The sequence below is a fragment of the Pristis pectinata genome, chromosome 1 (genome assembly GCF_009764475.1).
Source record: "Pristis pectinata isolate sPriPec2 chromosome 1, sPriPec2.1.pri, whole genome shotgun sequence".
NCBI classification, from domain to species: domain Eukaryota; kingdom Metazoa; phylum Chordata; class Chondrichthyes; order Rhinopristiformes; family Pristidae; genus Pristis; species Pristis pectinata.
Window position 1 is genome coordinate 111,393,885 of NC_067405.1, and position 15,989 is coordinate 111,409,873.

Consider the following 15,989-nt stretch of genomic DNA (forward strand, 5'->3'; position numbering starts at 1 on the left):
AATATCATGTGTTAGCAATGGCTCTCTATGCCAAACTGCCAAGCATTCAGAACAGCTGGAGAAAAATTTAAACCATCAAACAACTTTGTAACAAATATTATTAGTTAGGTAATTTAATTCTAGTATTGAACAGGAGATTGAAAGGGTTGGTGGAGCAGTGAGAATTCAATTCAACTCCTCATACACCAAGCCCAAGTTCTGGTGAAGTAGATATCCAGTTTTGAATAGGAACAAGTCCAGAGTACAGACTGGCTTTGATAAGAGGTCATTGACCCCAAATGTTAACTGAGTCTCAGTTTCACTCTCCACAGATGCTGCTTGACCTGCTCGGTATGTCCAGCATTGTTGTTGTTGCAGATTTTCAGCATCCACTGTATTTTGCTTTCAGTTTACATTCTAGTATCACTTGATCAATCAGTAAAGAGCTTACAAACTGGTCAATCAACTGAAACAGATTTCTGAGATAGCCCTGCTGTCACAGTCTCTCTTGCTTGAAGAGAGATTCATATTGCCAAACTCAGTGTTACCAATTTAGTCCATGAAAGCCTAACAAATTTTCCCTTCCATTGACAGAATTAGGTCATCCTGGATATTTCAGGATATGTCTCTGGGGTGAAAGTCCTAGAACAGAAAAAGTGTACTGGGAAGCTTACAGGAAGGCATGAAAGAAGAAGCCGCATAGATTGGATGATGCTTAATGTGTTTGAGTGGCACAGTGATGAAATGCTAACATGGCTGCCTCACTGTTTCAGAGACCTGGGTTTGATCCTGATGGGTGGAGTTTGCACATTCTCCCTGTGAATGCACGAGTTTCCCCCAAGTGTTCCCACAGGCCAAAAGACATGCTGGTTGGTAGGTTAATTGATGACTGTGCAGATGGGTGGCAGGAAAATCAGGGCAAGGGAAAGAATAATGGGATTAGTGTACATGGGTGCTTAATAGTCAGTGAGGATTTAGTGAGCCAAAAGGCCCATTTCAATGCTGCATGATTCTATGACTCTAGTTTCAGTATAGATATCTCTCACTCTCATCAGAATGAATAACATGCAAAGTAAATTCTCAGGAACATTGTTAACTTTAAATAAAAAGTCCTTTTATTTCAGTATTTCCACATCTTTTGAAGTGGAAATAAATGTTGAGCTAACAGCACTTGCCAGTATTGAAATATAAATTGGACAGCAACTTCTGGTTATGCCACACACATGGTAAGCATGGAGATGAGGAATCTGCTGTCAAGATATCCTGTTATACAGAAGTTGTATTACATTCAATAATTTGTACAAGAGACTTGATATTGAACTATATGGAATGCCACGAAGTCCTGCACTTGCATGTGATGTATCCAATAAACTCTTCAGAATAAACTGGGGCTAATCCATCCAGTATAAACACACATTTCACAAGAGTTTTAAATACCACAGAGGAACAGCACCATGGCACTGGATAACCTTTCATAAGTTGAGAGTTTCATCAGATTTTAACCATTTTTTAAAAATCTTTCATTCCTTACTCATCTCTCTCAATTTAGTCCTTCTTTCCTCTTTGTATTTTACTTTCTTGACTTGATTAGGCTTTGAATTCAATATTTTAGGACTTCTGGTTCAGACTTTGCACATCTCATTATGAATTCTTCAATCTAATTATTTAGAGAAACAGTTGTTTGTCTTATGACACAGAATGCAAGTGCTCTGTAGGAACTGTTGCACAATTTGGCTCTTTAACAAAGTCTGTTTCTGTACTGCTAAGAGGTGAAAATTGCAATGAAGTTTCAGAAGTTGCACAGCAATTCTTAAGACACTTATGAAACCACACATAATTTTGAGAAATTCATTTTTGTAAGTTACAAAGTAATAAAAGAGACAGAAAATCAAGAGAGATCATAGTTCTGGCCCAAAACATGCAAATACTCAAATTATTAGCCAAAGCAGATCACATCCTCTATTGAGAGACTCAACAAATGGATCAAATTCTGGACTCAAAGGTAATTAGCAAGTTCAAAACAATGCAGCTGACTGTTTGCTGTTGGGAGATCCCAAAATTTAATGGAAGTCACTAAAATATTACTGCCAATGACTGATTCTACTAGAGCTAAGAAATAAGATATCTTTATTAGTCACATGTACATCGAAACACACAGTGAAATGCATGTTTTGCATAGAGTGTTCTGGGGGCAGTCCGCAAGTGTCGCCATGCTTCCGGCGTCAACACAGCATGCCCACAACTTCCAAACATGTATACCTTTGGAATATGGGGGGAAACCCACACAGACACGGGGAGAACGTACACACTCCTTACAGACAGCAGCCAGAATTGAACCCAGGTCACTGACGCTGTAACAGTGTTATGCTAACTGTGACACTTTCAGTAAAAAGGCTACTTAGCAGATTTAAATGATGTTCGACAATTGCAATTTTAACAGAAGTGTTAATTTGTTTAAAATTAACTCACTTATGACAATTTAAATAACGATTAGTCATAATATTGAAACAGATATGACAATATAATGGATTTTTATGGTATTGTTTTACATTTTGTTTCTGTTCAAATTATAGCTATATGGACAATAATATTGTTTAATGCATGCCTTAAAATATGAAAATTACATTCTCCAGTGATGGGAGGATGGGTAGGGGGACAGAAGGAGGAAGTTGTCCTAAAGGTACATGTAGGCAATGCATATAAATACTTAATTCTACATTCAGATGTGAAATCTACATTATCGTAAGTCATATAATTAAAATGGAATGAATTCTTCCAACAAGACAAAGACAAAGTTTACCTATATGATGCCAAAAAAAAATACAGACTCACTTTTCTGGGGCTTATGCCTCTCACTTGTAAGATGGTTCACTTTCTCTGATTAAAACACAGCACTTTAAAGCAGTTACCAAAAAAAACATTTAAAAAAAGCCACCTCTCATTTCTAGTTGTCACTTGCCTAATTATAAAGTTTAGTGAGCTGCATCAGCATAACACACTCCATAAGATTTGGCAGTGGCTAAGCCAAAAGCAGCAGCCTGTGGAACCAATACCAATTAAACTTACTTGATTTTAGTAGATTACAATCTTTAGTAAGCAGTATATGTAAGCAGTACTTTTATTCACATAATGGAAGGAAGAATGCTATTGAGATCAAATCTTATTATTATACAAGGATGAGGCAAAGCAAATTGACTTAATAAAATTATACCCAGTTAATGTGCTTTGTCTTTATTAATTATGTCCATTATTACATGCAACTTGTTGCTTATAACTCCCCAAACCAAGGACTCTCAGAAATATACAGCACAGAACGAAACCATTCAGCCTGAGCAACAGGTTAAAAGAGCTATCCAGCAAGTCCCAACCTCCTGACCTTGCTCCACATCCATGCAATTTTCTCCCATTCAAGTACTTATTATAATTTCAAAGTTACTCTTGATTCTATTTCCACTTTGGCAGCTGTTTGCTGGAACAATCCTAACCGTTTCTCTCTCCTCCATTCTCTTGCCACGACATTTCATAGCCTGGTTTAAATGTAACCGCAATATAGCAGATATCGCAGTGATGCCACCAGGTCAGGAGCTGCATGCTTCCACTTTATCCGGCTCTCCAGAGGTGAGCTAAGCAACTTTTGCACTAGTTTAGCGGTGTTGCCTCTCCCCAACACTGTGGAAGACTCAGGAGCAGAAATTACAATTATGATTATAGTTTTTAAATAATTGTACAGGCATTATTCTGAACTCTGCTCTGCAATGTAAATGGGGTGAATTACAAGTACAGACAGAATAGAACCAATTTTAAGCAGCTGTTTAATATAAGCATACCAGTAGACAAGTTATCAGGTTCTTTCTTCAATTGTTTTCGGTGTTAGAGCAACATTAATGGACAGTAATTTCATTGACATTAGTTAATAACAAAAGTTTTGTTTTTCATTAGTTATCTTTTTTCTTTCAACAGGGTATTAATAGTAGAGAGCTTAAATTGAATGAATCACCAAGCCAAAGGAAGTGGGACACTTTCACTATTTAACTAGAATGCTTACAGCATCATATAATCACAAAAGTGCATGCCAAATCTCAGTTCATTTGCAGAATTTTGCTCAATAAACAAATGTTAGTACTCTAATGCAACACACATAGATTCCAACATCTGCAGAACCTCTTGTATTTCCGTTAGTACTCCAATATTAGCGTGATATTTGCTGGAATGTTTTAGTATTAAGCGCAGCATAACACCATAAGAGCATCATTACATCCATTTAATACAGAAATTCATTTATGACTGACTTACTCTGGTTTTGCACTAAAACACTATGCATAAAATTTTCTCTGATTTGTATTCGGTTTCTGAGAAATGCCCTCTCAATCCCAGCTGTTTATTTACATAGTCTTGTACCCCTTGTAAAGACTCAATCACATGAATTACTAAAAGCAATGCAGGCATTCAACATGGCTGAAGAAAATACATCTTAAAAACAATTGTTTTAAATGGACAACAATTGTCGGTGCTGCATTTGCCCAGATTTTAATACAGTTTATCTTGAGCAACCAAACTCTATCAGAGACACATGGATTCTGGCATAATTTCTGCACACACAATCCAAGAAACATGTGTCACTATTAATTTCAAGTACAGAAAAATAGTTGTCACATCAAAGACTGAAAATCTGCTGCATATTTCTTTGCAGCAGATATTAATTTAAATTAGATTTCGAGGATTGCTTGAATATTTTTTTTTAAATAGAAGTTCCTATTAGAATTCAAAGAAAGACCATCAAGCCCACCAGTGCCAAATCAACCATCACAGGAGCAGTTACACAGCTGACTAAGCAGGAAACAATGCAGTTTGTCAGTCGATTCATGGAAATCAGAAGCTCATACGCAATAAATCTGCAACAAATAATCTCCAGTGGCGTGCCAAGTCCTGTTTTCTTCCTCAGAGAACCGGTGCACAGTTGATTTAATTTTGGCTTTGTATTCGCAGCATGCTACAGCATCTCCTAGGCAGGATACAACTGGGAACCATCTCCACCTGCTGCCCATGACATTCCATGACCAGCTGCTAGAACTTGCACAAGCCTAAATATGTAACATATTCTAGTCACAAAAGTATGCATCTTAACAGATGAAACACATTACTTCTTAGTAGTCACTTATGTCATACTAAATTGCAGTGTTTTACACTTGTCAACTGCAGCATCAATTTTTTGCTATGTTTGCCATTCTCTTCCATCTAATTGTGTGCCCTTTTTCATCCTTTTACAGCACTTCAAGCAGTTGACTTGATATTGTGCCCAAACATTTTCTTATGCGTTTCACACACACAGCACATTGTAACCACAGTGTAGTCAATGATACACTTTCAACCGAGCTTCCTTGGCTTGCTACTTGCTGTTTTAATGGAAGATTTTGAAAAGCACTGTCCCCAAGGCGGAGCTTCATTCGACAGGAATTCCGATAATTGACTGCGGAGGTCTCCACCACCGATTTCTGCTGCTTCCAATTTGGCAATGATTCTCAAAACTGGGAATCTTGCTTTGTAATATTCACCCTCCAATGCCCTAATTTTACAAAACTGCATTTTTAAAAATGTCTTTTGAAGTAAACAAAAAAGAACTGGTAATGACTTGTAATCAAATAAGGTCAGAGAGGTCCTTGCCCCTTTTCGGATGGTTCCTTCTAAAAAGGAGGAAATTTTAAAAGTGTTACAATCAGCCATGTTACAAATTTTAACCTGCTCCATAAACCACAAGCAGTTACCTTTGTATTAGTTCAAAATGCATTAACTGGCCTTAAATTCAGATTACATTTTTGGATTCAAGCAACCAGTATCCAGCTTACTCCTGACCAATCCTTCTCGCTAGCATCCACTTCTCTCTGCGCTTCCCACAAAGCAGTGGTATCACACCCTTCCTCGTGCTAAATCATCCTCCTACTTTCTTTATGCAGCCTCAGTATTGTTGCTTCTGGAAGTTCCTGCAGCAACAGGAAACACCATGAAGCATGAGGGAGGGGCACAGACCCTCTCAGCATCCTGAACACTGATGGAGGAAGTGGATTGCTTTGACTGTAGCCAAGAAAACTGAAATGCCATTAACTGTCTCAATCCTGCGGCAACAACGTAAGGAACTGCAGCAGCAAAGAAAGGGTAAAGGTAGCAACAGGAACGGAGGGCAGTGGAGGCTGGCTTCACCTGAACATTCAAATTCAGCAGTCTCTTCACATGCTCATTTTAAGTCAGAAATGGCAATGTCGGCTATGACTATTTAATGATCCTATACATATAAATGAAAGTTCTGACTAGGTTCATGCACCACTGCAAAGATAATTTAGCGGAGACAAAAATAAAATTCTAATGAACAAAAATTGCCACTCTCGTCTGAAGCAAAGATAGGTAGTTGAAGAAAAATCAATTTGCAGGAAACTAATATATTATTCCTGTTGATGCTGAGATAGCAGGTAGACATTTTTCTTCAGAAGAAAATATAATGACAGCCACCAGAATATTTGAACAGGTTTCAATGACTTTAGTATAGCATCATTAAATGTATTTGCTTTACAACTGAACAAAACTAAAATGCTCACTATTAAATGCTTTTCAACACTGATAATCTGAGGAAGATAATAGAGTTGATTAAAAGCATTGTTGCAAGGTGCAACAGCAAATGAAGGACCATCAGTAGATAAAAGTACCAATTCAACCTACATTTACCCAGCCTGTGATAATGATCTTCAGAAGGATGCATTCACAGCAGAGTCACATCATGGAAAGCAAGCAAAGTGATATATAAACACTATTCAAAATCAAAATCAGCATTTAAGCTACTTTCTTAAAGCTTGCACTGGACCAAGAAGTCAAATACTAAATGATGACAAGTTAGCAAATAATGCAAGGAATACAAAATATGTAACTACTGAAACATTGACAAAAATTAAAAAGGCATCTGTTTAAGTACAATAGTCAGTATCCAGTGTGCCAACAAACATAGTTCAAGAGTATTATGTGCTACCAAATAGGCCTTGCAGAGTCAAAGGCCTTTCCCTTGTATGTTCAGTAACGCTATTACAGTTCAATTGATATCTTTATTTCCTGGTAAATTTTATGCTTCCTAAATATAAAAAAAGCCTGACTGAAAATTGTTTGTTTCACTGATTAAAATCTGTGCCAGAGATAAACATCAACTTTGCTGAATGCAAACTTTCCTTCCTTCTGCTTTCAAAAATCCACAATTGAGCTTCGAAGAGTGCACAGAGACAATGGAACAATCCCGCATGAGGGCTTCGCTGGTCAGTGGTATGCAAATGTTCAAAAAGGTCAGAAGAGCATGGGCAGAAAATGGGATAGACAGGTGTTTGCAATTACGTGAAAGAAAATGAAGATTTTGTCAAAGAAATACATAGATAAGGCAAAGCTTGAACAAGTCAGCAATTTCACTTATTCAACTAAGTCAAAACATTTTGATTTAGTTGAATGTTATAGAGACCAGAAGTTGATGCATCTATTCAGTGAACTTTTCCTTATAATAGAACATTGTGCTAAATATGAAACAAAACAAAAAGATCCACAAACTGAACCAAAATGCAAAGATAAAAATTCAAGTCCTAACTATAATGGATATTTGGAGCAACAAACAATCTGCTGGAAGAACTCAGCAGGTCGAGCAGCATCAATGAGGAGGGAAGGGGGGTGGGGGGGGGAGAAATTGTTGATGTTTCGGGTTGAAACCTTGCATCAGGACTAAACGTGGAGAGGGGAAATAGCCAGTACAAAGAGGAGAAGGGGAGTGGTGAGGCAGGGACCAGAATTGATTGGTGAACTGAAGAGGGGTGAAGGATGACAGGCAGATCAAGGCGGGGGGGGGGTTGTGTGGTGGGGGGATGTGGGTGAGTGCGGGGGCGGGGGTCTGATCTTTGAGGTGCTTTCAGGATATTCATTGGTTGTGTTTTTTTAATTCTACAAAATAGGCATCCACTCAAAGACAATTAGATGTCTATATTGTGGCCTGGTGTTGCACTAAATTCCAGTTAAAATTTGAGTTGCACATGAGAGGATAGAGTTAAAGTAATTGGTATTGGTTTATTATTGTCACTTATACCGAGGTACGGTGAAAAGCTTGTCTTACAAACCGATCATACAGGTCAATTCATTACACAGTGCAGTTACATTGAGTTAGTACAGAGTGCATTGATGTAGTACAGGTAAAAACAATAACAGTACAGAGTAAAGTGTCACAGCTACAGAGAAAGTGCAGTGCAATAAGGTGCAAGGTCACAACGGAAGACAAGACAGAACAATAATCATGAAAGAAAGAAACAAGGAAGTTATTTCTTCTGGAGATACAAGAGACTGCAGATGCTGGAATCTGGAGCAACAAACGATGAGGAACGCAGTGGGTCAAGCAGTATCTGTGGGGGAGAACCCTGTGTCAGGACTTTAAGTTATAATAACTCATAAAGGTTATTTCTTCTACATAATACATAGATAGACCTAAAAAGATTGACAGGTACTTCAGCACACACCCTCCCATATTTGCATAAATGGGAGAGAGTGAATCTAAGTCACATGTTTTTAGACAAAGGGAAACCCTTAATGAGATCTTCACGTTGGAACATGAAATGCAAAATATCCTCAAGTTCATGACTGTTATTCATGAGTTTAAAGGATCACTCAGGAGCACTAACACAACCATCAATAAAATTATAGCTTGAACTGCAGGCCTCAAAACATTCTTTAAAATTTGGTATTAAAATGTGCCTTCCCAAATTTCAGAACAGTTGATTGGAGCTTTTCATTTTTCCACAGTTGTTGCAATTTGTACACCCACACGCTCAACATTTCATCAACATCATAATAAAGATAATGCTGAACATGCAAGTTAAACAAATGTACAATGCCAGCACCATACACAAATAGCTTTGAAGAGCAAACACCGAAGACAAAACAAGGCAACAAAAGATATGATCTTGTTGAAAGCTATCAGCTGCAGAATCACAAGCAATTGATTTCCCTTCTGTGGCTTAACTGTGTAAAAGAGTTCCCAGAATCAAAAGTAATAAATGGCAATGACATGGTGCAGAAAAGGAAGTGGAAGGGAGAAATCCTGGTGTGCTTGGTTATTTAAATGTTTCCACGCAAATGAGGAGAAGCATTAACACTTTTGTATTAAAGCAAATGAGGAGAAGTATTAACACTTTTGTATTAAAGGGAACTCTAGAAGCTGCCATTCCTGTTCTACAAGCAGCTCCAAATGTTCGTCAGGACATTCATTACCAATCACTGTAGGCAATGACTGTGTTTACAGTACTACAGTTGCTTCTTGTATCTACTGTGGTGAACAATTGCCTAATGAACATAAGGAATGGGTTATACTCATTACAAGAATTTATAATGTGCAAATCAAAAAATAAAAAGCACAAATAAAAGTTTCAAGCTTTCTTGTAATACGTGATAAAACCATTACCTGGAGAGAAGAATATTGCAATTCTGCGCTCTTCTCCCGTCTATTACAGACAATTCTTTGACTTTTTTGGTAGAATTTAATGTGTCTTCATTAGAATCTGTCTCTTTCTGTAGTCCAAAAAAATTACAAGGATGGATTAGATAACCTGAAGCTATACCCAAAATATTCAACAGTCTAATAAACTACTTATCTTAACATCTTAATCCCCTATTTGTAAATGAATGAGGACAAAATACAGTTACATATTTCTTAATATTTGGATTGATCTACGAAGGTAAATGTAATTTCTAAGTATGATTAATTCTGGACATGGATTTAATTTTCAAGTGAGAAAGATGAACCCACAGACCGAAGAGTTCTCACTTAAACATGAGGGTTGTTTTATCTCAGACATGTAAAATGGACTAAGGGTGTAAAGGGAAAATGCAATAAATCCACACATGGATCTTTAGTGTATGTGAATGCCCTAATGTACGTGAGCATTTTTCATTTTTAAATTCCCTTACAATTGCAGGAATAAGTCCATGGTTAAAACTAGCCTTTTCACACAAGCCAATCCATCCCGTTGTAAAACATACATCATTCAAAACTGTTAATGCTTTAGTTCAATAAATACAATTTATGCTGTACAAAAACTGAGCATGAACTAAATTACAAAAGAATGTTTCACATCCTTAAATCTTACAGACAACACTTCAAATTCCCTCTCACTTATTTACACTGAAATCAACTTGGTTTTGTATTTCAAAAGTTTGAGTGTTTCGTTTTGGATGACTGTGCATGTTTTACTATTCACATTATATATTCTTGCCTAACTAAAAGGCTTTATTGTCTCTTTATAACTTTATAATGAAGTAAAATTAATCAGAATAATATTCTTCATTGAGATAACTTAAGTATTCCCCAATTACTTCTAAAATCAAACTGCAGTACAATAATACAATTAGTGGCATTTTCTTAAAAAAATGCATTAATCTTGATTATGATACAAATTTAGAGCTGAAGATGACACACAAAACTGTTTAAGTGCACATCACCAAATCTAACTTCAATATGCATTTTCACCATTATAAACATGCTGCAATTTATACAAGCTGACTCCTTGCACTTTATTAAAAGCACATGCTTACCTGCTTAGAATGATTGCTCAGATAGAAATCCTGAAGTGCAGGCCAAGGCAAAAGGAGGACAACAGGTAGCATCAGTTAATAGCAATTGCAGTTCAGAAATTGTTGCAAAGTAGAAAACAAAATAGACATAGCGCAATAACATAAGTAATTTTCAAACAAAATGTGATTGAAGACATACCAGCATCAAGCAAGAATGCCATCTACAATAATTAACCCTTTCACCATTACAAGGAAAAACATTTTGGCTGAATGTCAGATTCAGATGGAACTTGATATTGATATTAATATCAAAGTTATCAAGAAGCCTTTGAATAATTATCCGTTTGCAGGATGTCAAAATGGATACAAGATTCCAATGATCTTAGGAAAAAGACTGAATTGTCAGTACTCCATTAACTGTCAATACGCCACTAACATCGTTGGAGTAAAATTTAGTTGGAGCTCAAACAGGTCCCTGCCGCTGAAAGGGTTCAAGCATCATAGATGATCAAGCAGTAATGCTTCATATTATAATGCAAAAGCTGTGACATGCAAATCAGTGTCAATTTAACAAGCCACATCAACATTTCTGAAATTCTACTACATTGTATAATGCTGACGGGTAATACACATAAACAGCTTCAAAACAGAAAATAATTTGCTTGAAATTCAACATAAGCAAAATAAGAAGGCGGCTAGAATGAAGAGCAGTTTTGGCCCATTGTCTCATTGCTTTCTCTTTGCTGGAAGAGTTTAAATCTAATCACTCAGTCAAATTAATTCTCAATAGTGTGCTGATTTCACTGCAACTATGTTTGTTCATTTTTCCCCACAAATACTACAATAATTTCTGCCACAAATACTTTCTTCTGTGTGGAACAATCCCTTTCCCTCTCACCAGTGAGGATCTTCTATTAATTAATCATCAGTGCCTCACTATATACACAACACAATCTTTCAAATGCAGCCAATCAAAAACCATCCATTTAAAAAGCACTCTGCTCGATCTTCTCATTGTCTTTCTGTTGCACTGGAAATAGCAGCAGTTTCTCAAGAATAAGGCGCATATTGGTTTGCTGGATTTGGTTTTCCGATTCTAGTTCTTGAAAGTTTTACATTTTTCTGAACACTGCAGAACTATTCAAAATACAGTGATTAACTCGTGCATCTTTCTTCACGGTGAAAGTGTTACCAAAACAGCTAAATATTACTGAATTCAGAGGAATTACTCTGGTCTCTTGCTAAGATATACAAATTGTACAGGGATTTCACTGAAACTACCTGTTGCCTTTGGTATGCAGAGAACGTCTTTTCAAGGTCTTCCAAGTCAAGTACTTTAAAAACCTTCATATCATCAATTTCCATCCAGATAGTTTCCCCAAGTTTGTTCTATTATTAAAGCAAAAAACAAACTATTTAACTGAGGTAACTAGTTCAAAATGCAGATTAATATTCTATAATATTTACATGAGTTAAGCTTCCATTTCTTTTAAATTATTAACTGGAAATACATTACAAGCTTACTTTAAGTCTTAATTGTATGGATTATGAGAAACTTTAATTACAAAAACAATTAAGATCTAATTTTAATAATCCTGAACAAATATTTTAGCTTCCTTGAGGCTATTTTTAAAAAATGGTCTCTTCTTGTTACTTGCACCATTGGTCATGTACAACTCACCTCTGGTAACTTGGACCAGTTGAAGGATTTTAAAGCATTTCCTGGTTGTGGAATATTTTTCTTCTTGTGTCCTGGGCCCAAAGGGGCTCCTGGAGGAGGTAGAACACCACCCATCGGTGGCAAACCTGGAGGTGGAGGGGGTCCACCAGGAGGTGGGGGCGGAGGAGGCGGAGGCAATCCACCAAGTGATGGTGGAGGAGGAGCAGGCGGAGGAGAGGGACCGCCGACTGAAGCAAGTGCAGAGGGAGGCAGCGGTCCACCAGGGGCTCCAGGTGGTGAAAGGGGGCCGCCCGGAACGCCAGAAAATCTTGCTCTCTAAAATCAAAATAAAATTGAAAACAAATATTGAACAATGAGATTAATTCCAGATGCTTTGACAAAATTGCAACAGGGAAAACAGACTATATTAATATATTTATGTATTCATTTTTTTATCATTACGGTCAATAGAAATGTTGTGATTTTTCAATAATGTGTAATTAAGTGAATTCTTTTCTACATTTTAAAAGAAGCGGTAAAACATTCTTAACTACACATGAACTTGCATTGCTTAGATCCTGGATCTGGGCTGTAAGATCAGCTGCCTGCTTCTTAGCAGCTTTGTGCTCCTGAGATTCTTTTTCCAGTTTTTCTTTCATTTTATTCAGTGTTTGCATCATCTCCTCCTTTTCCTGCGTCTTAGCTTCACACTCCCTCTCTTTCTTCTCCAGCTTTTGTTGTAGCTCATTGTGCTCTGTAAACAGAGGGATCTTTTGAGATTCATCGTCAATAAAAGAGCATAACCTCTCATTCAAACAATGGCTCCTATTATTTTGCAGACAGCAAGGTAATTGCCTCTTGTGTTTGTTATTCTCCCAACTCAAGATTGCTAACATCACAGGGGTCCTGATCTTGGATGCTATCCATCAACTCCTGCTGAAGGAAATACAAAAATGCAGGTTTCCTGCAATGCACTCTTCACCCGTTCAAAGTCCTGATTCACACAAAATTTAAGCATGCATTACAGCACTGAAGAGCTATTAGGGGAGGTGGCACCATACTTATGTCTCTGCAGCTGCAAATTCAGTATAATAATCAGCACAGTAGAGAGTAGAAGATTGGCAAGGGGGTGGAGGTGGGGATTGGGGGAGGTATAATTGAAAGCCCAGTCTAAAATTTTTCACATACACAATATCAGAGCCAAAGAAATAAACTGCACCTTTTCGCATTTTTTCTGCTTGTTCCTTCCATTGTTTGACCTCATTTTCATTAACCAACCTATTTGTGTTGAAGATCAAATTCAAAGAAAAAAGTGATAATATTTAGCAAACAACGTTTGAGCTCAAAGTATCTATTACTATAATTTTAAGACAAACCACTCTTCAGAAGAAATACACTTACATTCTAACAACATTCTTCACATTAAAATTTTCTAAAGGAGTAACATCAGGATCGTGCCCTTTATCATTCTGTAAAACTATCTGTTGCAATATTCGGTCCAGCAGTAGCCAATATTGTACAGTGTTTCCGCTTCGCTTATCTGGGGATAAAAAAAGCAGAGGGAACTATTAAAAAGTTGGAAGAAAGTAACAGCAGAATGCAAGAACACACAAACCCAGCCTGGCTAGGTCAGTCGGTAGAGCATGAGGCTCTTGATCTCAGGGTTATGGGTACGAGCCCCATGTTGGGCGCAACTTTCTCAGGGTCAAAATGTCAAATACCTCAGGGCATAGCTTTGAGGTGGGGGGGGGTATAGAAGTTTAAAAGAGATTTAAGGGGCAAGTTGTTTTATTTCACCCCCACAAAGAGAGTGGCAGGTGGCTGGAACACACTGCTAGGGGAAGGGATGGAAGCAGATACAGCAGCAAATGTTAAGAGGCATCTAGACAGGCATGTAGACCATCTGGGAAAGCAGGTATTTAGACCATGCACATGCAGTTTGCTTTGGCATCATGGTTGCCACAGACATCGTGGACCAAAGGGCTTGTTCCTGTGCTTTACTGTTCTAAAAACCATTTAACATAGTACTCAAAGAAAATTCTAAGGATTAATAACTCAGACAGTGAAAAAAAATTCAAATAACCATCCTCAGCATAAAAGATGCAGAAACTTCAGTAATATACAAGATTACAACTAGTTAGATTAGTCTGTTATAGGATTAAAGCAACATGGTTGTATATTGCATAAGCAGATTTAACATTTAAATTAAATTATGTCTTGTCCTTCTTAAAGAATTTAAGGTATTTCAGGTGTTAAGTCATGCTAATTAGTTGAAAGGACTTCAAATCTGGACATTTTACTCATTCTTCAATTGGAAATTAAACAACATTCTGTTAACCAAGTCCTAGATGGTACTCACATGGCATCTGAAGCCAATGATGGAGAATTGACATAAAGTGCGGGTATGCATCTGTATAGCTGATCTTTTTCTTAACCAGTTCAAACACCTGGGTAGCACTTTTTGTGTCGATGTGAACCTGAAGTTATCAGCAATAGGTTAACAAAGCAAACTTTGTACCACATTTAGCAATAACAACACACCAGCAGAAACTCATCTACTTACCACATCAAATCTTTTTGCTAGTTCCATTTCGTCCTCATTTCTCAGCATCTCAAAGAAATCTAAATGCCTAACAAAACATTGAAGTTAGTTTAGAAGCCATCAGCAGCAAATTTTCAATAAATAAAACTGAATATATGAAGTATGCTTACCTATCTAAAGTTGCATTTTCATGTTCACGTAATTTGTCAATAACAGGTTGAATACCTAACATCAAAAATTCATATCGGAGATGTACTCTAAAATCAAGACTTTCCTATTGAAACAAAATAAAGAAAACAATTTCAAGTTTTTTTTCTACACAATTAAACATTTAAAAGGCTACATCTTAGATAAAGGGGTGAAATTGATCAATCACAGAAGTGCAGTACGAGCAGATTGCAAGTTGTACACCAAACACCACATAGTGATTGTCACTTCACAATGGATACCAAAGTGGTCTATTGATTTGTACCACTAGCAATAAACAATCACCCCTGAATGGTTGAGAAGAAATTTCCTACCTCTCCTGAACCTTGACTTAGGACAGCATTAATGAAAGACATGACAGCAGTTTTAAGATTCACTTCATCCTTGTATCTTCCTGTATTTCTGTCCAAATCATTGATTAGAGTCTGGAAGAAAGAAGAGGTACCACTTTTGTTTTTGTATGATCACACAAGATCTATTGTTTCTGAAAGGATTATACCTTAATTATCCAAAAGCAAAATCTGAATTAACATTTTATCATGAAGCTGCTCCCAATTACTAAATAACGGGTAATTCTCAAAATAATCTAAATATTGTAATATCACAGAAATGATGTCTAGGAAATCAACCCTTAATATAAATAGATTGGAACCAATTTTGTAAGAAAAGTAACTAACTAAACAGTGAGAGATTGCAGAGAGATCTGAATGCCCTAGTGCAGGATTTGCAAAAGACAAGTATGCACGTATAGCAAGTAAATAGGAAAGCTAACTGAATGTCATCACACAAACTTTTAATTGAGAGTAGGAGTAGACCACACAGCCTCTTGAGCCGGCTCCATTATTTAATAAGATTAATGCAGTCTAGTTGCAATCTCAACTCTGCTTTCCCATGAATCCGCAGTAATCTATCACCCCCTGCTTATCATGTATCTATCCACCTCTGCTTTAAAATATAGTCAAGGATTCTCTTGAAGAACAGAAGCAAAGCTCCACATTCAACTTATCAAAACCCTTCTGGATCTTCTGT

General features: G+C 37.0%; 1 protein-coding gene across 5 annotated transcripts in view; it reads right to left on the reverse strand.

Annotated features, from left to right (window-relative positions):
• Positions 1 to 15,989, reverse strand: part of daam1a (dishevelled associated activator of morphogenesis 1a) — a 130,125-nt gene that overhangs the window by 22,859 nt on the left and 91,277 nt on the right. For 4 of the 5 annotated variants that reach the window (XM_052022583.1, XM_052022561.1, XM_052022576.1 and 1 more), the window contains 11 exons: positions 15,275 to 15,385; positions 14,924 to 15,027; positions 14,775 to 14,841; positions 14,571 to 14,688; positions 13,613 to 13,751; positions 13,431 to 13,489; positions 12,778 to 12,965; positions 12,233 to 12,547; positions 11,833 to 11,940; positions 10,573 to 10,602; positions 9,443 to 9,549 (listed from right to left, as the gene is read on the reverse strand). In XM_052022583.1, the coding sequence (XP_051878543.1) occupies positions 9,443 to 9,549; positions 10,573 to 10,602; positions 11,833 to 11,940; positions 12,233 to 12,547; positions 12,778 to 12,965; positions 13,431 to 13,489; positions 13,613 to 13,751; positions 14,571 to 14,688; positions 14,775 to 14,841; positions 14,924 to 15,027; positions 15,275 to 15,385 (1,346 nt within the window). The remainder of the gene's footprint in view (positions 1 to 9,442; positions 9,550 to 10,572; positions 10,603 to 11,832; positions 11,941 to 12,232; positions 12,548 to 12,777; positions 12,966 to 13,430; positions 13,490 to 13,612; positions 13,752 to 14,570; positions 14,689 to 14,774; positions 14,842 to 14,923; positions 15,028 to 15,274; positions 15,386 to 15,989) is intronic. The other variant, XM_052022584.1, reaches the window with a different exon arrangement.